This window comes from Theropithecus gelada, chromosome 14, assembly GCF_003255815.1.
Source record: "Theropithecus gelada isolate Dixy chromosome 14, Tgel_1.0, whole genome shotgun sequence".
Taxonomy (NCBI): Eukaryota; Metazoa; Chordata; class Mammalia; order Primates; family Cercopithecidae; genus Theropithecus; species Theropithecus gelada.
This window is the reverse complement of record NC_037682.1, coordinates 8748975-8773795: the sequence shown is the minus strand read 5'-3', so window position 1 is coordinate 8773795 and position 24821 is coordinate 8748975. Positions and strand designations below refer to the sequence as shown.

At 48.9% G+C, this 24821-nt stretch overlaps 1 protein-coding gene across 1 annotated transcript; it reads left to right on the top strand.

Moving 5' to 3' along the window:
- Positions 1-332: 332 nt before the first annotated feature.
- On the top strand, positions 333-23953 carry SNX32 (sorting nexin 32). Its single transcript, XM_025355545.1, has 13 exons — positions 333-806; positions 19732-19836; positions 20191-20301; positions 20421-20542; positions 20695-20818; positions 21009-21113; positions 21313-21418; positions 21584-21659; positions 21895-21934; positions 22717-22803; positions 22882-23041; positions 23121-23206; positions 23528-23953. The coding sequence occupies exons 1-13, from the start codon at positions 771-773 to the stop codon at positions 23579-23581; spliced, it is 1212 nt and encodes a 403-aa protein (XP_025211330.1). The 5' UTR covers positions 333-770; the 3' UTR covers positions 23582-23953.
- The last annotated feature ends 868 nt before the right edge of the window (positions 23954-24821 follow it).

Here is a 24821-nt window from a genome sequence, read left to right as displayed (position 1 = left end):
GGCACCCCCTTGCAGCCCCGCTCCATTGGCGACCGTCCGTGGACCGCGGCCCCGCTTGGGGCGCCCTGGCCGCGGGCCTTGTGGAGCCCCCTAGTCCTCCTAGGCTGCTTACCCCGCCGCTCCCTCACGCCCAAGGGCGGAAACCTTAACAGACCCCCCTTCTCCACAGACACTGTCCCCTGCCCTCGCCCCTGGTCTACCACCCACATCGCCACCACTGCTCCCCATTTCCCGTCCCTACCCTGCCACCCTCACCCTCTTCCCCTTCCCCTTCCCCACTGCCTGGTGGGCGCCAAACTGGGCGAGTGCGCACGCGCAGGCCGCACTTGGCCGTTGGAAGGAGGGGCCCGGAACGGCGGCACAGGGTTGTGGGGGTTCAGTCCGCCGGGGACTGGAGGGAGACGCGGCACGCGGCCTCTGCGACCCTATGAGCTCTGACCCCAGCTCCCACACTGTAGCCTATCACCGGACCACTCTCCGTGCCGCGTGCCCCTTAAAAGCTGGGGCCTGGGACAAGAACGACAGACATTGCAGCCAATGGTGTCACGCACGGTGCCCCGGTACCCAATCGAAAGGCGCAGCTGAGGGAAAGGCGGTGGGAACCGCCCCCGACTCCAGGCGACTCCTTGGCCGGGCGGGGGAGAGCGTCCTCGTCAGCTGAGAGCACACTCACTCGGTCGGTTCCTTGGGCGAGTTACGGGGACGACCTGCGGGAGCACGCGGGCAGTGGCCGGACGCTGAAGCCGTGTGTGCTGCAGCCCAGGAGAGCGATGGAGACGCATGCGGAGGCTGGGAAGGAGGGCAAGGTAGAGAAAGGATGAAGAACACCCCCACCCCCAGCCTCCCCTCTCTCCATGAGAGCCCGTGATGCCCAATCATGCGGTGGTGTGTGTATGTCTGTGTGTGTGGTTGGCTGTCTCTGTGTGTTTGTGTGTGTGTGTGTGTGTATAGTCTGCATGTGTGTGTCTCTGTGTGTCTGTGTGTATGTCGATGTGTCTGCATATGTCTGTGTGTGTCTGTGTGTATCTGTGTATGTCTTTGTGTCTGTGTGTCTCTGTGTGTCTCTTTGTGTGTCTGTGTGTCTGCGTGTCTGTGTGTGTATGGCCTACGTGTGTCTGTGTGTGTGTGCGCATGTCTGTCTGTCTCTGTGTGTGTCTGTGCATGTCTGTGTGTGTGTGTCTGCGTGTACTTGTCTGTGTGTGTCTGTGTCTGTGTATGGTATGCGTGTGTCTTTGTGTCTCTGTGTGTCTGTGTGTATGGTCTGTGTGTGTGCACGTGTGCGTGTGTGTGTGTGTCTGTGTGTGCATGCATGTGTCTGTGTGTGTCTGTGTGTGTCTGCGCATGTCTGTGTCTCTTTGTGTCTGAGTGTGTGTGTGTCTGTGTATGGTCTGCGTGCATCTTTATGTCTGTGTGTGTGTCTCTGTGTATATCTCTGTGGGTGTCTGTGCGTGTGTGTGTATGGTCTGCATGTGTCTGTGTGTGTGTCTGTGTATTTCTGGATCTGTGTGTGTGTTTGCATGTGTCTGTGGGTGTCTCTGTGTGTCTGTGTGTGTTTGTGTCCGTGTGTCTCTGTGTATCTGTGTGTGTCTATGTCTGTGTGTCTGTGTGTTGGTGTGTGTGTATCTGTGTGTGTTTCTATATGTCTGTGTGTGCCTGTGTCTGTGTTTGTCTCGTGTGTCTGCGTGTGTGTGTGCCCATGTGTCTCTGTGTGTATGTGTGTGTCTGTGCAAGTGAGAGAAGGGAGACTTGAGCAAGGGAGTGGGTAGCCTCTGTGGCACCTGTGTGGGGACTGATGAGGATGCCAAGGGAGGCGGGGTTTTGCCTTTGTCCTGACAGATGGAAAGGGACCGTCACTGTCACTCTTACCCTCCCCAGGACCAACTCATGCTGGCTTGATGGGGGTAGGGGGTGGGAGGTGGGGGCGGGGAGAAGGGCAGGATGTTAGGGATTGAGCAGAGGCTGGCATCCTCTTCTCCTTTCCCAAGGCGAGAGAATCCTGTTCAGCCCTAATGGCTTCATTTGTGTTCTGAGTTCATATAATCATAAGACTATTTCTTCCTTTTGACTTCATTCAGCAAAGAGTTGAGTATCCACGTTGTGCCAAGGATGGTTAGAGCATGGAGAGGTGCACCCTTTTGGGAGATGGAGGCATATGCACAGTGGGCCATGGCTAAGGATGAGGATGGAGCAGCTGTGGTCCACCTTTGAGGCCCGTCTCCCTCAAGCAGCTACCAAGCAGTGTAGGTCAGAGCAGAAATACTAAGGCAGCAGGAAGGAGGCTGGGGACTAGGGAACCTGCTGCACCAGTTAGCCAAACTGCATGTGTTTGGGTTCTGGGGCAAGTGGGAGAGGCTGCCTTGGGAGTGTCAGAGAAGCCAAGAAATGAGGAGCGAGGTTCAAGTGGTTTGGAGGGACAAGAGGGGCTGAGAGACACAAAGCATGGAACAGAATGGTCTGCTTCAATGTTTATCTATGTTCATCTTCATGGTTAAAGGAGTTAACATATATAAAATGCTTAGGGCATATATATGAAATGGTTAGAGTCGTGCCTAGCATATTGTAAGGGCCAACATAAGCGTTAGCCATTATATTATTATTACTGTTATATTATTATTGCTGTATGTTCTGAGGATGTGCTGAGCTATTGAACAGATGGATGCACCCCCCAGCCTTTGCAGGAGCCATACTCTCTGAAAGTTCACTACCAATACTTATCCTCTAGGTTAGGTATTGCCTTCTCTAAGATCTTCCTTTAAATATAGAGACATTAAAAGACTATATAAACAAAAATATAATAGAGGAGAAAATGAAATAATATAAAATACTAGCCAAGCATGGTGGCTCAAGCCTGTAATTGCAGCACTCTGGGAGGCCAAAGCAGGCAAATCACTTGCGGTCAGGAATTTGAGACTAGCCTGGCCAACATGGTGAAACCCCATCTCTACTAAAAATCCAGAAAATTGGCCAGACATAGTGGTGTGTGCCTGTAATCACAATTGCTTGGGAGTCTGAGACAGGAGAATCACTTGAACCCGGGAGGCAAAGGTTGCAGTGAAACGAGATCACGCCATTGAACTCCAGCCTGGGCAACAGATCGAGACTCTGTCTCAAAAATAAATAAATAAACCCAAAGGATTATAAATAATTCTACTATAAAGATACATGCACACGTATGTTTTTTGCAACACTATTTACAACAGGAAAGACTTGGAACCAACCCAAATGCCCATCAATGATAGACTGGATAAAGAAAATGTGGCACATATACACCATGGAATATTATGTAGCCATAAAAAAGAATGATATCATGTCCTTTCCAGGGACGTAGATGAATCTGGAAGCCATCATTCTCAGCACACTAATACAGGAACAGAAAACCAAATACCACATGTTCTTACTCATAAGTGGGAGTTGAATAATGAGAACACATGGACACAGGGAGGGGAACAACACACACTGGGGCCTGTGGGGGACTGAGGGGCAAGGGGAGGGACAGCATTAGGACAAATACCTAATACATGTGGGGCTTAAAATCTAGATGACGGGTTGATAGGTGCAGCAAACCACCATGGCATATGTATACCTATGTAACAAACCTGCACATTCTGTACATGTATCCCAGAACTTAAAGTTAAATTTAAAAAATAAAATAAAATAAATAAATAAAATAAATAATATAAAATACTATTTAAATAATTCAAAAGAAGACAAGAAAGAAAGAATACAGGAATAAAAACAGATGGGACAAAGAGAAAGCAACAAGCAAGATGACAAGTTGCTAGCCTGCTACATCAGTAATTACAATAATTATGAATGGACTAAATTCTCCAATATAAAAAAAACATCATCAGATTGTATTTTGGAAAAAAAACAACTAGAGTCTGTTAAAAGATACATATTTTAAATATAAGGACACAGAAAGGTTGACATAAATGGGTGAGAGCTGGGCATAGTGATGCACACCTGTGGTCCCAGCTATGTGGGAGGCAGAGGTGGGAGAATTGCTTGAGCTCAGGATTGTTTGAGGTTACAGTGAGCTGTGATTGTGTCCCTGCACTCCAACCTGGGACACAGAGTAAGACCTTGTCTTAAAAAAAAAAAAAAAAAAAAAGGGTCAGGCCCAGTGGCTCACACCTGTAATCCCAGCACTTTGGGAGGTCAAGTTAGGCTGATCACTTGAGGTCAGGAGTTCGAGAGCAGCCTGGCCAACACAGTGGAACCCCATCTCTACTAAAAATACAAAAATTAGCTGGGCCTGGTGGCATGCACCTGTAATCCCTGCTACTCAGGAGGCTGAGGCAGGAGAATGTCTTGAGCCCAGGAGGTGGAGGTTCCAGTGAGCCAAAATCATGCCACTGCACTCCATCCTGGGCAACACTCTCTCTCAAAAAAGAAGAAAAAAGAAGAAGAAGGAGGAGGAGGAGGAAAGAAGAGGAAGAAAGAAGAGGAAGAGGAAGAAGAAGAAGAGAAGAAGGAGAAGGAGAAGAAGAAGAAAGAAGGAGAAGAAGAAGAATACTAGAAATAAAGAAGGATGGCCGGGTGCAGTGGCTCATGCCTGTAATGCCAGCACTTTGAGAGGCCAAGGTGGGTAGATCACCTGAGGTCAGGAGTTTGAGACCAGCCTGGCCAACGTGGTGAAGCCCTGTCTCTACTAAAAATACAAAAATTAGCCAGGCGTCATGGCAGGCACCTGTAATCCCAGCTACTCGGGAGGCTGAGGCAGGAGAATCACTGGAACCTGGGATGCAGAGGTTACAGTGAGCCAACATCACACCATTTCATTCCAGCCTGGGTGATGAGAGTGAAACTCTGTCAAAGGAAGGAAAGAAGGAAGGAAGGGAGGGAGGGAGGGAGGGAGGGGAGGGGAGAGGAGGGGAGGGAGGGAGGAAGGAAGGGAGGAAGAAAAGGGAAATAAAGAGGGACATTTTGGCCGGGGGCGGTGGCTCAAGCCTGTAATCCCAGCACTTTGGGAGGCTGAGACGGGCAGATCACGAGGTCAGGAGATCGAGACCATCCTGGCTAACACGGTGAAACCCCATCTCTACTAAAAAAAATTCAAAAAACTAGCTGGGTGAGGTGGTGGGCTCCTGTAGTCCCAGCTACTCGGGAGGCTGAGGCAGGAGAATGGCATAAACCAGGGAGGTGGAGCTTGCAGTGAGCTGAGATCCGGCCACTGCACTCCAGCCTGGGCAACAGAGTGAGACTCCATCTCAAAAAATAAATAAAATAAAATAAAAAGGGACATTTTATAATGATGAAAGATTTCATTCCACAGAAAAATAATCCTAAATTTATATGAACCTAATAATATAGCATCAAAATATGCAAAATAAAAGATGACAGAACTAAAAGGAATAATAGGCAAACCTACAATTAAATAGTAAGTAATTGTATTTTTTTTTTAGAAATGGGGTCTTTTATGTTGGCCAAGCTGGTCTCCAATTCCTAAGTTCAAGTGATCCTCCCACCTCGGCCTCCCAAAGTGCTAGAATTATAGGCATGAGTCACCATGCCCAGCCCAGTTAGAAATTTTAACACAATTCTCAACAACTGTTACAACAAGCAGACAAAAATATCAGTAAGGATTTAGAAGATTTAAATAACATGATTAATCAACTTGATCTAATTGGCTTATGTAGAGCTGTGTACCCAACAACTGCAGAAAATACATTGTTTCAAATGCACGTGAAACATTTACCAAAATAAATGATACCTTGAGCTATAATGCAAGTATAAATAAATTTTAAAAGACTGAAATCATATAGATTGTACACTCTGACCCAGAATTAATGTGGAATCAAAACAAAAACATAACTAGATTCCAAACTATTGGAAATTAAGCAACATGCTTCTAGATAACCCATAGGTCAAAGAAGAAATTATAATGGAAATTAGAAAATATTTTTAAATTGATGATTATAAAAATATGACATATCAAAACTCATAAGATACACAGTTTCCAGAGGGAGATGTATACCACTACATGCATATTTTAGAAAAGAAGAAAGCCGGCTGGGTGCGGTGGCTCACGCCTGTAATCCCAACCCTTTGGGAGGCTGAGGCGGGCGGATCACGAGGTCAGGAGATCGACACCATCCTGGCTAACACAGTGAAACCCCATCTCTATTAAAAATACAAAAACTAGGCCGGGCGCGGTGGCTCAAGCCTGTAATCCCAGCACTTTGGGAGGCCGAGATGGGCGGATCACGAGGTCAGGAGATCGAGACCATCCTGGCGAACACAGTGAAACCCCGTCTCTACTAAGAAATACAAAAAATAGCCGGGCGAGATNGGCCGGGCGCGGTGGCTCAAGCCTGTAATCCCAGCACTTTGGGAGGCTGAGACGGGCGGATCACGAGGTCAGGAGATCGAGACCATCCTGGCTAACACAGTGAAACCCCGTCTCTACTAAAAAATACAAAAAACTAGCCAGGCGAGGTGGTGGGCGCCTGTAGTCCCAGCTACTCGGGAGGCTGAGGCAGGAGAATGGCGTGAACTTGGGAGGCGGAGCTTGCAGCAAGCTGAGATCTCAGCACTGCACTCCAGCCTGGGCGGCAGAGCAAGACTCCGTCTCAAAAAAAAAAAAAGAAAAAGAAAAAAAGAAAAGAAAAGAAGAAAGCCTTGAGTATACGACACTAAAGAAAATAGGTAATTATTATTATTATTATTATTATTAATTTGAGAGGGAGTCTTACTTCTTTGCCCAGGCTGGAGTGCAGTGGTGTAATTTCAACTCATTGCAACCTCCACCTCCCAAGTTTAAGCGATTCTCTTGCCTCAGTCTCCCAAGTAGCTGAACTACAGCTGTGCGCCACCACACCTGGCTAATTTTTTTGTATTTTTAGTAGAGACAGTGTTTCACCATGTTGGCCAGGCTGGTCTTGAACTCCTGACTTTAGGTGATCCATTAGCCTCGGCCTCCCAAAGTGCTGGGATTATAGCGTGAGCCACCGCACCCAGCTGGAAAATAAGTAACTAAAAAAAAAATTTTGGCCGGGCGTGGTGGATCATGCCTGTAATTCCAGCACTTTAAGAAGCTGAGGTGGGCCTGGTGCAGTGGCTCACGCCTGTAATCCCAGCACTTTGGGAGGCCGAGGTGGGCAGATCACAAGGTCAGGAGATTGAGACCATCCTGGCTAACATGGTGAAACCCCATGTCTACTAAAATACAAAAAATTAGCCAGGCGTGGTGGCGGGCACCTGTAGTCCCAGCTACTTGGGAGGCTGAGGCAGGAGAATGGCGTGAACCCGGGAGGCAGAGCTCGCAGTGAGTGGAGATCGCGCCACTGCACTCCAGCCTGGGAGACAGAGCGAGATCTCTGTCTCCAAAAAAAAAAAAAAGAAGCTGCTGAGGCTCAGGTGGATCATCTGAGGTCAGGACCAGCCTGGCCACCACGGTGAAACACCGTCTCTATTAAAAATACAAAAAAAGGCCGGGCGCGGTGGCTCAAGCCTGTAATCCCAGCACTTTGGGAGGCCGAGACGGGCGGATCACGAGTTCAGGAGATCGAGACCATCCTGGCTAACACGGTGAAACCCCGTCTCTACTAAAATACAAAAAAAAAAAATTAGCCGGGCGAGGTGGCGGGCGCCTGTAGTCCCAGCTACTCGGGAGGCTGAGGCAGGAGAATGGCGTGAACCCGGGAGGCGGGGCTTGCAGTGAGCTGAGATCCGGCCACTGCACTCCAGCCTGGGCAACAGAGCCAGACTCCGTCTCAAAAAAAAAAAAAAAAACAAAAAAAATGGCCAGGCGTGGTGGCTCATGCCTGTAATCCCAGCACTTTGGGAGGCCAAGGCGGTCGGATCACAAGGTCAGGAGATCGAGACCATCCTGGCGAACATGGTGAAACCCCGTCTCTACTAAAAATACAAAAAATTATCTGGGCGTGGTGGCAGACTCCTGTAGTCCCAGCTTCTCGGGAGGCTGAGGCAGGAGAATGGTGTGAACCCGGGAAGCGACGGAGCTTGCAGTGAGCGGAGATCGCGCCACTGCACTCCAGCCTGCGAGACAGAGCGAGACTCCGTATAAAAAAAAAAAAAAATTAGCTGGGCGTGGTGGCACACGCCTGTAGTCCCAGCTACTCTAGAGGCTGAGGCAGGAGAATCGCTTGAACCTGGGTGGTGGAAGTTGCAGTAAGCCGAGATTGTGCCACTGCACTCCAGCTTAGGCAACAGAGTGAGACTCTGTCTCAAAAAAAAAAAAAAAAAAAAAAAAAAAAAAATTAAAGAAAACAAGAAAGGCTGAGAAATTAATGATACATTCATTCTCAACAAGTCAGAAAAAGAAGAGCAAGTTAAACCCTAAGAAAATAGAAGGATAAGAGGATAAGCACACAAATCAACAAAGGCCGGTTGTAGTGTCTCACGCCTGTAATCCCAGCCCTTTGGGAGGCCAATGTGAAAAGGGGAGGATCACTTGAGAGTAGGAGTTTGAGACCAGCCAGGGCAACATAGTGAGACCTCCTCTCTACTAAACAAACAAACCAAAAAAAAAAAAAAAAAAAAAAAAAGAAGAAGTCAACAAATAGAAAATAAACATACAAATAGGGAAAATAAATAAATCAATAATGCCAAAAGTGGTTTTATGAAAATGTTAATAAAATTAATAAACTAGCAAGACTGACAAAAGAGAGATTGAGAGAGCAGGAGAGAGATGGAGAGGAAGGAGAAGAATACTAATTACCATTCTCAGGAATTATAAAGGCGACATCACTAGAAATACTACAGACAAAAAAAGAAGGAGTAGATATGAACAAGTTTTTGGCAAACAAATTAGGTAATTTAGATGCAATGGACAAATTTATTGAAAAAGGCAACTTACCAAACCTGAAGCAAGAATAGAAAATCTATGTAGTCCTATACATATTATAGACATTTAATCTGTAATTTAAAATATTTCCAAAAATATCTTTCTAGCACAAATAAAATCACATGTAAATTCCTCAAAACATTACGGGGGAAAATATCATTTTTATATAAATTATTCCAAAAAACAGAAATAGAAGGCACAGTTTCTGTCTTATTTTAGGAGGACAGCATAACCTTGATACAAATATCTGTCAAGAGGAGATACAGATGGTGAGGATTGCACAACAATGTGAATGCACTTAATGCCACTGAATTGTGTGCTTAAGAATGGTTAAAATGGGGCTGGGCACGGTGGCTCACACCTGTAATCCCAACATTTTGGGAGGTTGAAGCAGGTGGATCACCTGAGGTCAGGAGTTCAAGACCAGCCTGGCCAACATGGCGAAACCCCATCTCTACTAAAAATACAAAAATTAGCTGGGCATGGTGGCGGGTGCCTGTAATGCCAGCTATTCTGCAGGCTGAGGCACGAGAATCACTTGAACCCAGGAGGCAGAGGTTGCAGTGAGCCAAGATTGTACCACTGCACTCTAGTTGGGCAACAGAGTGAGGATCCGTCTCAAAAAAAAAAAAAATGATTAAAATGGTAAATTTTATATTATGTATATTTTATCACAATAAAAAAAATGTTAGGAACATTACAAGAAAGGAAAAATACACGTTAATATATCTCATGAACATAGATGCAAAAATCATAAAATATCAAGTTGCAGCTGGGGGCCAGGCATAGTGGCTCATGATTATAATCCTAGCACTTTGGGAGGCTGAAGCAGGAGGATTGCTTGAACCCCGGAGTTCAAGACCAGCCTGGGCAACATAGAGAGACCCCCATCTCTACAGAAAAATTGAGAATTAGCCAGGTGTTGGCCGGGCGTGGTGGCTCATGCCTGTAATCCCAGCACTTTGGGAGGCCAAGGCGGGTAGATCATGAGGTCAGGAGATCGAGACCATCCTGGCTAACACGGTGAAACCCCGTCTCTACTAAAAATACAAAAAATTAGCTGGGTGTGGTGGCGGGCGCCTGTAGTCCCAGCTACTCGGGAGGCTGAGGCAGGAGAATGGCGTGAACCTGGGAGGCAGAGTTTGCAGTGAGCCGAGATCGTGCCACTGCGCTCCAGCGTGGGTGACAGAGTGAGACTCTGTCTCAAAAAAAAAAAAAAAAAAAAAATTAGCCAGGCATGGTGGCACATGCCTGTAGTCCCAGCTCCTTGGAAGGCTGAGGCAGGAGGATCACTTGAGCTCAGCAGGTTGAGGCTGCAATGAGCTGTGATCATAAACACTGCACTCTAGCCTGGGCAACAGAGTGAGACTCTGTCTCAAAAATTAAAAAAAGAAAAAGGTTGAGGCTGGCCACAGTGGCTCATGCTTATAGTCCCAGCACTTTGGAAGACTGAGGCAGGAAGATTGCTTGAGCCCTGGAGTTTGAGCCTACGGTGAACCATAATCACACCACTGCACTCCAGCCTGGGTGACAGAGCAAGACCCTGTCTCAAAAAAAAAAAAATTATCAAGCTGAATAAGCAATATACAAAAGGATAACACTTCATGAACAAGGCCTTCTTCCAGGAATGCAAGGTAGTTTAACATTTGCAAATCATTCAAATGAAATTCAGCACATAAACAGATGACAAGAACATCTATATGATTATCTCAATCAAGGGAAAAACGATTGATAAAAATCAACACTCTCATCAAATTAGGCATAGCAGGGAGTTCCATTAAGCTTCATTAAGATACCCTTGATTAAAAATATATATATCGGCCGGGCGCGGTGGCTCAAGCCTGTAATCCCAGCACTTTGGGAGGCCGAGACGGGCGGATCACGAGGTCAGGAGATCGAGACCATCCTGGGTAACACGGTGAAACCCCATCTCTACTAAAAAAAAAAAAAAAAACTAGCCGGGCGACGTGGCGGGCGCCTGTAGTCCCAGCTACTCGGGAGGCTGAGGCAGGAGAATGGCGTAAACCCGGGAGGCGGAGCTTTCAGTGAGCTGAGATCCGGCCACTGCACTCCAGCCTGGGTGGCAGAGGCAGACTCTGTCTCAAAAAAAAAAAAAAAAAAAAAAAAAAAAAAAAAAATATATATATATATCTAAAAACACTTTGGGGTTAAATTTTAAATGCAGTCCCTCTGAGATTAGGAACATGTCATCATATCATCACTTCTACATTGTACTGGAGGTCCTGGCGAGTATAATAAGGTGGTAAAAAGAAATAAAGGTTGGAAAGAAAGAACTAAAACTGTCATCATTTTAGATTATAGGACTGTATATGTAGGAAAGCCAAAAGAACTGGCCAGGAAGGTGGCTCAGACCTGTAATCCCTGCACTTTGGGAGGCCTAATTTAGGAGATCTCTTGAGCCCAGGAGTTCGAGACAAACCTGGGCAACATAGTGAGACCTTATTTCTATGAAAAATACAAAAATTATCCAGGCATGGTGGCAGATGCCTGTAGTCCCAGCTACTCAGGAGGCTGAAGTGGGAGGATCCCTTGAGCCTGGAAGTTCAAGGCTGCCATGAGCCAAGGTGGCATTACCACACTCCATCCTGGATGACAGAGCAAGACCCTGTCTCAAAAAAAAAAAAAAAGGATCCACAAACAATTAAATTAATAAGTGAGTGAGTTCAGCAAGATAGTTTAAAAATTTATTAAAATTAACAAGTAAATTTGCGTGGACACAAAGTAAATATATAAAAATATATGATTTTTTTTTCTTTCGTTCTTTCTTTTTTTTTGAGATGGAGTTTCACTCTTGTCACCCAGGCTGGAGTGCAATGGGGTGATCTCAGCTCACCACAACCTCTGCCTCCGGGTTCCAGGGTTTTTCCTGCCTCAGCCTCCTGAATAGCTGGGATTACACGCGCCCCCCACCACACTTGGCTAATTTTTGTGTTTTTAGTAGAGACGGGGTTTCACCATGTTGACCAGGCTGGTCTCAAACTCCTGACCTCAGGTGATCCACCCGCCTTGGCTTCCCAAAGTGCATGAGCCACCTCGCCCGGCCTTTTTTCCTTTCTTTTTTTTTGTTTTTTTTTGTTTTGAGGCAGGGACCCGCACTGTCATCCAGGCTGGAGTGCAGTGGTGTGATGGTGTGATCATGGCTCACTACAGCCTTGACCTTCTGGGCTCAAGTGATCCTCCTGCCTCAGCCTCCTAAGTAGCTGGGACTACATGTCTTTGCCACCACACCAGGCTAATTTTTGTATTTTTTTGTAGACATGGGGTTTCGCCATGTTGCCCTGGTTGGCCTTGAACTCCTTGGCTCAAGTGATTCTCCTGCCTCAGCCTTCCAAAGTGCTGGGTTCACAGGCATGAGCCACCATGCCCAGCCTATTGTTTTTCTGTATACAATTAGAAGATGAAACTTTAAAAAATATAATTTAAAAAGCAAAGAAAGGTCGCCTATAATCCCAGCTGCTTGGGAGGCTGAGGCAGGAGAATCGCTTGAACCCAGGAGGCAGAGGTTGCAGTGAGTCGAGACCATGCCATCGCACTCTGGCCTGGGCAACAAGAACAAGACTCTGTCTCAAAAAAATAAATAAATAAAATAAAAATAAAAAGCAAAGAAAAAAGAGAATCATCAAATACCTAGGAATAAATCTCACAGAAGACATGCAAGACCTTTACACAGAAAACTACAAAACATTAAAGATGACCTAAGTCATTGGAAAGATATTACATGTTTTTAGATTGGAAGATTAAAAATTATAAATTATAAAATTACAAAGAGATCTAGTCTTCCCAGATTGATCTATATATTTGATATAATCACAATCAAAATCCCAGTACGTTTTTTAGGGGTAGAAATTAACAAGCAGAATATCTGTAGAAATGTAAAGGACTTATTTTTTTTTTTTTTTTTTTTTTTTTTGAGACGGAGTCTCGCTCTGTCGCCCGGGCTGGAGTGCAGTGGCCGGATCTCAGCTCACTGCAAGCTCCGCCTCCCAGGTTCACGCCATTCTCCTGCCTCAGCCTCCCAAGTAGCTGGGACTACAGGCGCCGCCACCTCGCCCGGCTAGTTTTTTGTACTTTTTAGTAGAGACGGGGTTTCACCGTGTTAGCCAGGATGGTCTCGATCTCCTGACCTCGTGATCCGCCCGTCTCGGCCTCCCAAAGTGCTGGGATTACAGGCTTGAGCCACCGCGCCCGGCCATGTAAAGGACTTATAATAGCCAAAATTATTTTGAAAAGAAAGGATAAAGTTGGAGGCTTTGCACTATGTGGTTTCAAGTCTCACCTGTCAAGTTACGGTAATCAAGACAGTGAGATATTATCATAAGGATAAACATTTAGACCAATGGAACACAGCAGAGAGTCCAAAGAGTGACACTCTTTTTTTTTTTTTTTTTTTTTTTTTTTTTTTGAGACGGAGTCTCATGCTGTCACCCAGGCTAGAGTGCAGTGGCAAGATCTTGGCTGACTGCAAGCTCCACCTCCCGGGTTCATGCCATTCTCCTGCCTCAGCCTCCCGAGTAGCTGGCCCTACAGGCGCCTGCCACCGCACCTGGCTAATTTTTTTTTGTATTTTTAGTAGAGACGAGGTTTCACCGTGTTAGCCAGGATGGTCTCAATCTCCTGATCTTGTGATCCATCCACCTCAGCCTTCCAAAGTGCTGGGATTACAGGCATGAGCCACCGCGCCCGGCCTGTCACTTTTAATAGGTCAATTGATATGTGTACACCAAAGCAATTCAATAGCAAAAGGAAAATGTTTATAACAAATAGTGTTCAAATAGCTGGCCACATGGCACAATGAATCACAACCCATACCTCACACTGCATATTCAAAACAAATTGAAAATCGCCAGGCGTGGTGGCTCATGCCTGTAATCCCAGCACTTTGGGAGGTTGAGGCAGGTGGATCATATGAGGTCAGGAGTTTGAGACCAGCCTGGCCAACATGGTGAAACCCCATCTCTACTAAAAATACAAAAATTAGCCAGGCGTGTGGCGCACACCTGTAATCCCAGCTACTTGGGAGGCTGAGGCAAGAGAATCATGTGAACCCAGGAGGCGGAGGCTGCAGTGAGCCAAGATCACGCCACTGCACTCCAGCCTGGGTGACAAAGCGAGACTCCATCTCAATAAATTAAAATTAGGCCAGGCACGGTGGCTCATGCCTGTAATCCCAGCACTTTGGAAGAACAAGGCAGGTGGATCGCCTGAGGTCAGGAGTTCGAGACCAGCCTGGCCAACATAGTGAAACTCCATCTCTACTAAAAATACAAAAATGAGCTGGGCGTGGTGGTGGGCACCTGTAATCTGAGCTACTCAGGAGGCTGAGGCAGGAGAATTGCTTGAACCTGGGAGGCCGAGGTTGCAATGAACTGAGATCTGCCATTGCACTCTAGCCTGAGCAACAAGAGTGAAACTCCATCTCAAAAAAAAGAAAGAAAGAAAGAAATTAAAATTAAAATGAAGAGAATGAATTGAAAATAGATCATAGCCAGGTGGGGTGGCTCACATATGTAATATCAGCACTTTGGGAGGCCAAGGAGGGTGGATCACTTGAGGTCAGGAGTTTGAGACCAGCCTGGCCAAAAGAGTGAAACCCCATCTCTACTAAAAATACAGAAATTAGCTGGGCGTTGTGGCGGGCGCCTGTAATCGCAGCTACTCAGGAGGCTGAGGCAAGAGAATCATTTGCACTCCAGCCTGGGCAACAGAGCAAGACCCTGTCTCAAAAAAAAAGAAAAAAAGAAAAAAAAGAAAATGGATTATAGACTCAAGTGTAAGCTTAAACTGTAATACCTCTAGAAAAATAAATAGAATATCTTCATGACCTTGGGGTAGGCAAAGATTTCTTCAACAGGACATAAAAAGCCTTAACCATAGAAATAAAGGACTCTTATGTTGAGCTTGTAACATTTGAACCATTAAGAGAGTCAAAGGCAAACTATAGACTAGGAAAAGATACTGACAAAACGTATAATCAACAATGGACTTGTCCCCAGGAACAGAGTTCCTACAAATTACTGAAAAACAGATAATCTGATCTTTCAAAGAGGTGGCTGGAAAGAATCAGAGGACTGAACAGGCACTTTACAAAAGAAGATATGCAGATGACTGATAAATACAGAAAATGCCGCTCAACATCATTCCTCACCAGGTAATACCAGTTACACTCCCATGCACAATTACCACGCCTCGACTAACAGGGTGGAAGTAAAAAAGACTAACAATTCCGAGCCGTCACAGTGGTTTGTGCCCAGACTGATCTGTATATTCGATGCAATCACAATAAAAATCCCAGTACGTTTTTTAGGGGTAGAAATTAACAAGCCGAGTATGTGTAGAAATGTAAAGGACCTATAATTGCCAAAATGATTTTGAAAAAAAAGAATAAAGGTGGAGGCCTTACACTGTCTGATTGCCAGTCTCACCTGTCAGATTACAGTAATCAGGCCAGTGAGATATTATCATAAGGACAAACATAGACCAATGGAACAGAGAGTCCAAAGTTTATCATACTTAATAGGTCAGTTGATATGTGTACACAAAAGCAACTCTCATCTACTCCAGAGGATTGCCTGAGCCCAGTTCAAGGCCAGCCTGGACAACACTAGCGGGACCCCATTTCTTTAAAAAAAAAAAAAGAGAGCGAGAGAAAGATAAAATGACTAACAACTCTGAAGTATTGGCAAGGATGTAGTGCAACTGGAACTTTCATACACAGTGCTGCTGGCAGTGTACATTGGTTTAGTCACCTTAGAAAATTGTTTGGCAGTATTTACTAAAGTGTTTTAAACATATAATATGCCTTCCCTGTGAACAAGCACTTCTCATACCCAACAGAAATGGGGACTTAGGTCAAAAGTCCTCAAAAGATGGCTGGATGCGGTGGCTCACACCTGTAATGCTAGCGCTTTGGGAGGCCAAAGCGGGCGAATCACTTGAGGTCAGGAGTTCAAGAGCAGCCTGGCCAACATGGCAAAACTCCATCTCTACTAAATTACAAAAATTATCTAGGCATGGTGGCAGGCGCCTGTAACCCCAGCTACTCAGGAGGCTGAGGCAGGAGAATCACTTGAACCTGGGAGGTGGAGGTTGCTGTGAGCTAAGATTGAGTCACTACACTCCAGCCTGGGTGACAGAGCGAGACTCTGTCTCAATAAATAAATAAATAAAGTCGGCCGGGCGCGGTGGCTCACGCCTATAATCCCAACACTTTGGGAGGCCGAGGCGGGCGTATCACCTGAGGTCAGGAGTTTGAGACCAGCCTGGCTAACATAATGAAACCTTGTTTCTACTAAAAATGCAAAAAATTAGCCAGGCATGGTGGCGCGTGTTTGTAATCCCAGCTACTCGGGAAGCTGAGGCAGGAGAATTGCTTGAACCCAGGAGGCGGAGGTTGCAGTGAGCTGAGATCTCGCCGTTGCACTCCAGCCTGGGTAACAAGAGCAAAACTCCGTCTCAAAAAAAAAAAAAAAAAGAATTGTTCATGGCAGCTTTATTCATAATAGCCAAAAACTTGAAATAATCCAAATGATAATCAACAGTAGATACATGCATTATGATATAATCATGTAATGAAATAAGACACAGCAATTGGGAGGGGGGAGGGATTGCATTGGGAGTTATACCTGATGTAAATGACGAGTTGATGGGTGCTGACAAGTTGATGGGTGCAGCACACCAACATGGCACAAGTATACATATGTAACAAACCTGCACGTTATGCACATGTACCCTAGAACTTAAAGTATAATAATAATAAAAAAAAAAAAAAAAAGGGACACAGCAATGAAAACAACTACTTCTCCACTCAACAACATAGAGAGAGCTCTCTAAAGAACAGGGGCACAAAAGAATGCACAATGCATAACTGCATTTCTGTGAAGTTCAAGAATAGGCAGGCCAGAATAGGCTGGGTTCAGTGGCTCACACCTGTAATCCCAGCTCTTTGGGAGGCCAAGGCGGGTGGATCACCTGAGGTCAGGAGTTCAAGACCAGCCTGGCCAACATGGTGAAACCCCGTCTCTGCTAAAATACAAAAATTAGCTGGAAGTGGTGGTGTGCGCCTGTAATCCCAGCTACTCAGGAGGCTGAAGCAGGAGAATCCCATGAGCCTGGGTGGTAGAGGTTGCAGTGAGTTGAGATCACGTCACTGCACTCCAACCTGGGTGACAGAGTGAGACTTCGTCTCAAAAAGAAGAATAGGCCAGGCCTGGCCGGGCGCGGTGGCTCACGCCTGTAATCCCAGCTCTCAGGGAGGCAGAGGCGGGAGGATAGCTTGAGCCCAGGAGTTCAAGACCTGCCTGGGTAATATAGCAAGACCCCATTCTCCACAAAAGGGAAAAAAAAAAAAAAAAAAAAAGACAAGAATAGGCCAGGCCAGGCACGGTGGCTCACACCTGTAATCCCAGCACTTTGGGAGGCGGATCTGGCGGGCAGATCACCTGAGGTCAGGAGTTCGAGACCAGCCTCAACATGGAGAAACCCCATGTCTACTAAAAATACAAAATTAGCCAGGCGTGGTGGTGGATGCCTGTAATCCCAGCTACTCAGGAGGCTGAGGCAGGAGAATTGCTTGAACCGGGGAGGCCGAGGTTGCAGTGAGCCGAGATTGCACCATTGCACTCCAGCCTGGGGAACAAGAGCGAAACTCCATTTCAAAAAAAAAAAAAAAATTAGCTTTAGTTTTTTTTGTTTTTGTTTTTTTTTTGTTTTCTTTAGACAGTTCCTCACTCTGTCACCTAGGTTGGAGTGCAGTGGCAAGATCCTGGCTCACTGCAGCCTGCACCTCCCAAGCTCAGTCTTCCCACCTCAGCCCCCCAAGTAGCTGGAACCATAGGCATGTGCCACCACGCCCAGCTAATTTTTAAAGTTTTTTTGTGGAGGTGGGCGTCGAAGGGTGTCTCACCATGTTGCCCAGGCTGGTCTCAGACTCCTGGGCTCAAGCAAAATTTAGGTGGGAGTGGTGGCACGCGCCTGTAATCCCAGCTACTCAGGAGGCTGAGGCAAGAGAATCTCTTGAACTCGGGAGGCAGAGTTTGCAGTGAGCCGAGATCACAGCACCGCACTCCAACCTGGGTGACAGAGCAAGACACTATCAAAAAAAAAAAAGAGGGAGAAACCATGTAGAGATAACCCTGTAAACAGTGACCAGTGACCTCAGGGTCAATTCCTTCATGCCGGACAGCCAGGCTGAGGGGACAGATACAGGGATCTCCATCCGGGAAGGAGACATCACTAGACCAGCTGCAGATGGGCCACCATCAGGCAAGGTCTTGCCTGTTTCTGGACCCACATATCACCAAGCCCCATCTCAGGGACCATCTCCAAAGTGTGCCAAAATCAGAGAGAGGAGAGAGTGAGGAGGCCTCCAGACTGAGAGGCGGGACAGGTGCCTCTTGTATACTGGTGAGCAATGCTGCAAGGCAGAATGATTCTTAAGCCTCTTCTCTTCCCCCTAATATCACTTGGCACTATGGTGTGGACACAGTAGGTATTCAATAAATGCATGTTGCTTCCGGCCCTTTGGGAGGCTGAGGTGGGAGGATTGCTTGAGCCCAGGAGTTTGAGACCAGCCTGGGCAACATAGCAAGACCCTGTTTCTAAAAAAAAAAAAAAACACACACAAAAAACTTGGCATGGTGGTACATGCCTGTAGTCCCAGGTACCTGGGAGGCAGAGGCAGGAGGATCACTTGAGCCCAGGAGTTGGAGGCTGCAGTGAGCTATGATGGCACCACTGCATTACAGCCTGAGTGACAGAGCGAGACCCTATCTCAAAAATAAATAAATACATATTGAATAACTCAATGCAAGAATGAGCTAGTAGCTTGGTGTCTTGTTGATCTTTTCACTTGAAGAAATACACGTGCTTTGCATGTAAGCTGTTGCCTCTTGGCATCAAAAGTAGTAAATGGAATGGTTTTGGCAACCCCCCCCAAAGGAGGTGAAAATGTCTCACCCAACTCACTTGAAGCCCTGGTTAAGGGATGCCTGAGTAGCCGGCTGGGGAAGGGGTGGGCAAGTAACTGAGAAAGTACATGGGGTTGGAAATTAAGAAACTGGGTTTTGCTGGGCACAGTGGCTCATGCCTGTAATCCCAGGACTTTGGGAGGCCGAGACAGGTGGATCACTTGAGGTCAGGAGTTTGAGACCAGCCTGACCAATATGGTGAAACCCCATCTCTACTAAAAATACAAAAGTTAGCTGGGCATGGTGGTGCACGCCTGTGGTCCCAGCTATTTGGGAGGCTGAGGCAGGATAATCGCTTGAACCCGGGAGATGGAGGTTGCAGTGAGCGGAGATCGCTCCACTGCACTCCAGCCTGGGCAGCGTAAGACTCCGTCTAAAAAAAACAAGCAAACAAACAAAAACAACAACTGGGTTTCAACCTGGCACTGTCGCTTTGCAGCTGCATAACCTTAGACAATTTACTTCCCCTCACGGCACTGCACTCCAACCTGGGTGACAGAGCAAGACACTATCCAAAAAAAAAAAAAAAAGGGGGAGAAACAATGTAGAGATAACCCTGTAAACAGTGACCAGTGACCTCAGGGTCAATTCCTTCATGCCGGACAGCCGGGCGGAGGGGATAGATGCAGGGATCTCCATCCGGGAAGGAGACATCACTAGACCAGCTGCAAATGGGCCGCCATCTCTGGTTGTCTCAGCTTCAATATCTGTCAAATGGGAAGCTTTCTGCCTGCCTCCAAGGATAGGAGGGTTAAAATGTTTTGGCAGTTGCAAAGCTCAGGTCAGTGCCTTATCAGGACCCCTCTCTGGTGACCTGGGGCATTGCTGAAGCAGTGCTGCTAAAGAGGGTTCTGCAGGTGGACCAGAAGGCCTGCAGGGTGAGGAAGGGCAAAGGGGCCATGCTCAGCTAGGCCAGAGACCTCCCCTCCTCCGCAGCCTTCCTGTGCATCGGTGGATCTGCAGGGAGACAGCTCCTTACAGGTGGAGATCTCTGACGCAGTGAGTGAGCGGGACAAGGTGAAATTCACTGTTCAAACCAAGGTGAGGCAGCGCGGGGCTCGAGGAAAGGTCCTGGTGGCTGCCCGCAGGAGGCCTCCCCCAGGGGTGGTAGGCACGTGCCAACACAGCCTGTGGGCACTGTTCCTCCACCTGGCACTTGCCCTCAGCCCCTCCTGAAAAGCAAGCATCTTAACTAGGCTCTGGGTGCCTCTTCCTGAGGCCCCGAGTCCTAATCATCCCCATCCACGATTCTAAATGAAATCACGCACACTTGAGCTCTAACTTGGTCCTCCCTGGGATGTGGGATGAGGGGGGCCCAAAAGTGGGTGCCCAGGAGACTTGCTGAGGCAGGGCTTGGGGCAGAGAGGGTACCTCAGACGGCCTTCCTGCTTCCAGAGCTGCCTCCCTCACTTCGCCCAGACCGAGTTCTCAGTCGTGCGGCAGCACGAGGAGTTCATCTGGCTGCATGACGCCTACGTGGAGAACGAGGAGTACGCCGGCCTCATCGTGAGGAGGGGCCGGGCAGGGGCTGGGAGGGACAGGCAGAGCACTTGGGTGAGGACCAAAGGCTATGGCGGCCGTCTCGGCAGTAAGAGGTCTCCCAGCTCCGTCCCTCCTTTGAGCAGATCCCCCCAGCCCCTCCGAGGCCAGACTTTGAGGCTTCAAGGGAAAAGCTACAGAAATTGGGCGAGGGGGACAGCTCTGTCACTCGGGAAGAGTTTGCCAAGATGAAGCAGGAGCTGGAAGCGTGAGTGCCCCCTCCTTTCCCAGCCCTCCCCAGCTATCTTCACCAGCTATCCCCCCATGAATGTTTAGAGACCCTGACCTCTGACCCCAGAAAGGGGGCAGGCAGGATGATGGGGGCTGAGGAGGGCCCGTGAGCTGCTGCCACTCTCGCAGGGAGTACCTGGCCATCTTTAAGAAGACAGTTGCGATGCACGAAGTCTTTCTGCAGCGCCTGGCGGCCCACCCCACCCTGCGTCGAGACCACAACTTCTTTGTGTTTTTGGAATATGGACAGGATGTGAGCTGGGCCGAATCCCTGGCCCTGGGGCCGGAGTCTAGCTTGGGTGGGGAGGCACCCAGGGGTGGCAGGGCTGGAGAAGGGGCCCCAGTGGGCCCAAGCCTGTGTCACAGCTCCGTGAGTGGCTTGTGACTCGGCATGGGAGGCGAGAACGCCCACCCCAGCATCATTCCTTCCCTGTGTGCCTCAGCTGAGTGTCCGGGGGAAGAACAGGAAGGAGCTCCTCGGAGGGTTTCTGAGGAATATCGTGAAGTCTGCGGATGAAGCCCTCATCACGGGAATGTCAGGGCTCAAGGTAACCCCTGGAGCTCCTCTCCAGATTCAATCCAGCACCTCAAGTCCACAGTACGGATTGAGGCCCAGGCTGGGTGTGGGAAGGAAGCCACTGGTGGGGCCTGGCCTGGATTGGAAGGAGATTTTGCCAACCCTGCGTGCCTGTGCTGCCAAGCTCCTTGGTGACCCAGTGTAAATGGGGTCCTGCCTGGCTCCCTTAGGAGGTGGATGACTTCTTTGAGCATGAGAGGACCTTCCTGTTGGAGTATCACACCCGTATCCGAGATGCCTGCCTGCGGGCCGACCGCGTCATGCGTGCCCACAAGTGTACGCAAGGTCCAAGGGGTCCTGGATCCCACAGCCCCTCTCCCCAGTGGTTCAACTCCTTGGGGGAGAGAAGAGAGCAGGGCATGCCTTGTCTGTCTGTGGCCACAGGCACCAGGGCTTGACGTGCAGATGTAGGGGCTCTGATGGGGGCTGTTCCCCCAACAGGCCTGGCAGATGATTATATCCCTATCTCAGCTGCGCTGAGCAGTCTGGGAACACAGGAAGTCAACCAGCTAAGGATGTGAGGACTCCCTCCACCCCTACCCTCTCCCTATGCCTGTAATACCGTGTCTTCCCATGAGGGGTCACTCTGTAGATGTCTACCGTCAGCTCTAGGTGGGAGGTGTAGGCTCTCCCGTTGGGGGAGGGTGTTGGGAGGGAAAGGCGAGAGGGAGACTCCCAAGGAGGGGCTGAGACAGATAGGCTTTGAGCTGTTCCTCAGCCCCCTACCCTAACTCCTCCCTACTACTTCCTAGGAGCTTCCTCAAATTGGCAGAGCTCTTTGAAAGGCTGAGGGTGAGTACTGCCTTCTGTGCTCAAAAGCTTTCCTGGTGATCTTCGCAGGGAAGATGAGTCCTGGCAGAGGGAAGAGCTTCAGGATCATCTTGGGTTCAGTGATAACTTGGGCCCAGTGGCAAGTTGGGCTCACACTCCAGACTAGTTTAACGAGAGCTAGGCTGAAGACAAGGATCCAGCTTCGTGTGTGTGTGTGGGGGGGGTGTGCGTGCATGTACATGCGTGTGTGCAGCAAGGGAGAGTTGGGAGGCACAAGGATGTGCCCAAATCTCTGGCAGGCTGCACCCAGCTGCCAGCACACTGCCTGGGTACACACATCCCCCACTCTTCCCCAAGAAGTCCCTTGGAGTGTTGCTGTCTTCCTAAAACGTCTATTGGACTGCATCTCTTCCCTGCTCAAGGCCCTTCAGAGACCCTGCCCCTTCTGGAAGCTCCCAAAGTCCTGAGCTTCCACTTTCAGCCTCTTGTGCTCCAGCCACTGCCTCCCTTCCCTGCTTTGCCCAAGTGCGCTCCCTGAACTAAAGGTTCCCTGAACACATAGCCGCGTTTGCACAGCTGCCAAGCCCTCGGCTCCCTGTCTGGCTCTTACTTAGTCCCTGAGATCCAGATTAGATCCCACTTCCTCTGTGAAGCCTTCCCTGGCCTGCACCCCTCAACACCAGGCCTGACCTGGAACAGTTACCTAAGGCCTCTTTGCTGGATATTTACATGAAACGGTGCCTCCCACCCCTTAGCTGCCCCTCTGACAAGCTCCCTTCCCAGTGCCCACCTTTCTGATGCAGAAGCTGGAGGGCCGAGTGGCTTCCGACGAGGACCTGAAGCTGTCAGACATGCTGAGGTATTACCTGCGCGACTCACAGGCAGCAAAGGTGAGAGGCAGCCCCAGAGCAATGCTCAGGCCTGGAAGCCAGGACAGGGCAGCAGTGACCCTGTGCCCGTGGTCCTAGGACCTGCTGTACCGGCGGCTGCGGGCACTGGCCGACTACGAGAATGCCAACAAGGCACTGGACAAGGCGCGCACCAGGAACCGGGAGGTCCGCCCCGCCGAGAGCCACCAGCAGCTGTGCTGCCAACGCTTCGAGCGCCTCTCCGACTCCGCCAAGCAAGGTGAGCCCGCAGCCCCCCGGCCCCAGCCTGGGGCCACATGCCCTGCCCAAGTCCCCATGCCTCTTCCCCTCCTCTCCAGAGCTCATGGACTTCAAGTCCCGCCGGGTCTCCTCTTTTCGAAAGAATCTCATTGAGCTGGCAGAGCTGGAGCTCAAACACGCCAAGGTGAGCCCTCCCACCTCCCTCCCTCCCTCCCCCAGGCACCAGGGTGTGCGTGCACGTGTGGATATGCACACGTGTTATGTGCATATGTGGGTGTCTGCATGTACATGTGTGCGTGTGTGGATGAGAGCAGCCTCAGCTAAGGCTTGGGGTCATGCTTCCCTGGCTCACGACCCATGCCTTCTCGGTAGGAAGACCCAATTAACAGCAACTGTTATTGCACAGAGCAGGGGTGTGGGGAGCAAGGGGGTATCTACAGTGCAGAAAGAATGGCAGCCTAACTCAAGGAGCAGAGTACTTCAAGGACCTGTTTCTCCTCTGCAGGCCAGCACCCTGATTCTCCGGAACACCCTTGTCGCCCTAAAGGGGGAGCCTTAGAGCAGCCAGAGCTCAGCCAGACCCTGCTCTGGGATCTCCAGTGACCAGGGTATCCCAGACCCCTCTCTCTGGCAAGATGTCTCCTTCTCTAGCACAGTGCCACTAGCCACACCCTCACTCTGCCCCACATCCTCCCAGGGAAAGCCCAAACCCCCTACCACTACCACCACCAAAGGTGCCAGGCCCTGCAAGACACAGGGCAGCATAGGTATCATGATTGGCCACAGGTCAGCAGAGCCCCAGGGACCCCGACACCCCTCCCCAGGAAGCTGAGGAACAACCTCCTCTCTCACCCAGGGCCTTGAAGGAATCATAGCTCTCTTGATCCCAGCCTGTTCTGCTTCACAAATAAAAACCCTGGTTTTGTAGCAAGGAGGCCTATTGTCTTTGCTTCCCTTCCCACAGCTCAAGGGTCCACCAGGTACACCTTCTGCCAAGGCAGTATGATCAGATCCTGGGGACACCGAGGGCACCCCGCAGTATCCTCAGCCCTCTCCAGTGACAGCAAGCTCCTGTGGGAAGGCGCAACACCCAGAAGTTGGGACGTAGGAACCCCAGAAGTGTCTTCCAGGTTTGCCCCCACCCCCACAAACCCTAGCACAAGAATGAATCGCAAGTTCTCCACATGTTATTTCCTAACCAGAAAAGGGATCTAGCCCTTCCTCCCAGAACCACTCACAAGCTCCTGAGAGGTAAGGAGCCAACTGTAACACCAGGCGGCCTCTTCCCTTCTCGGCTCAGTTAATTAGGGAGGAGATATAGATGCCCCATTACCACTCCCAATTCACCTCACCCTAGGGCCAGATTTCTTGGATGTCTTTGCCTGCTGGGCAGGTGAAAGCCCAAAGTACAGGCTGGAAACAACCCATAGCAATGCTGGCAAAAGGCTCAGGGTACCGGCAACACCCTTTTGGTTAAACATAGGGAGGCGGTGCTCAAGACACCTAGGTCTGAAGTCCTGGGCTCCACCTGGCTGGCCCCACCCTGAAAGGACTCCAGCCACATCTAGAGGAGGTCAAAGGCTCAACTTGGGCTGACTCACAGCAACCACTGAACCTGACCCTCATAAACCTGAGTCAGCCATGCAGGGAAGACAGCAAACCAAACTGACCCTTTAAGCTACCTGTGACTTGCCTATCAGCCCACACCTAGGCAGGGACAGAAAAGACTATCAGATGGACCTCACTGACCATCCAGGCAAGGCTACAGAGCACCCAATTCAGGCATAAACCACTTCCGC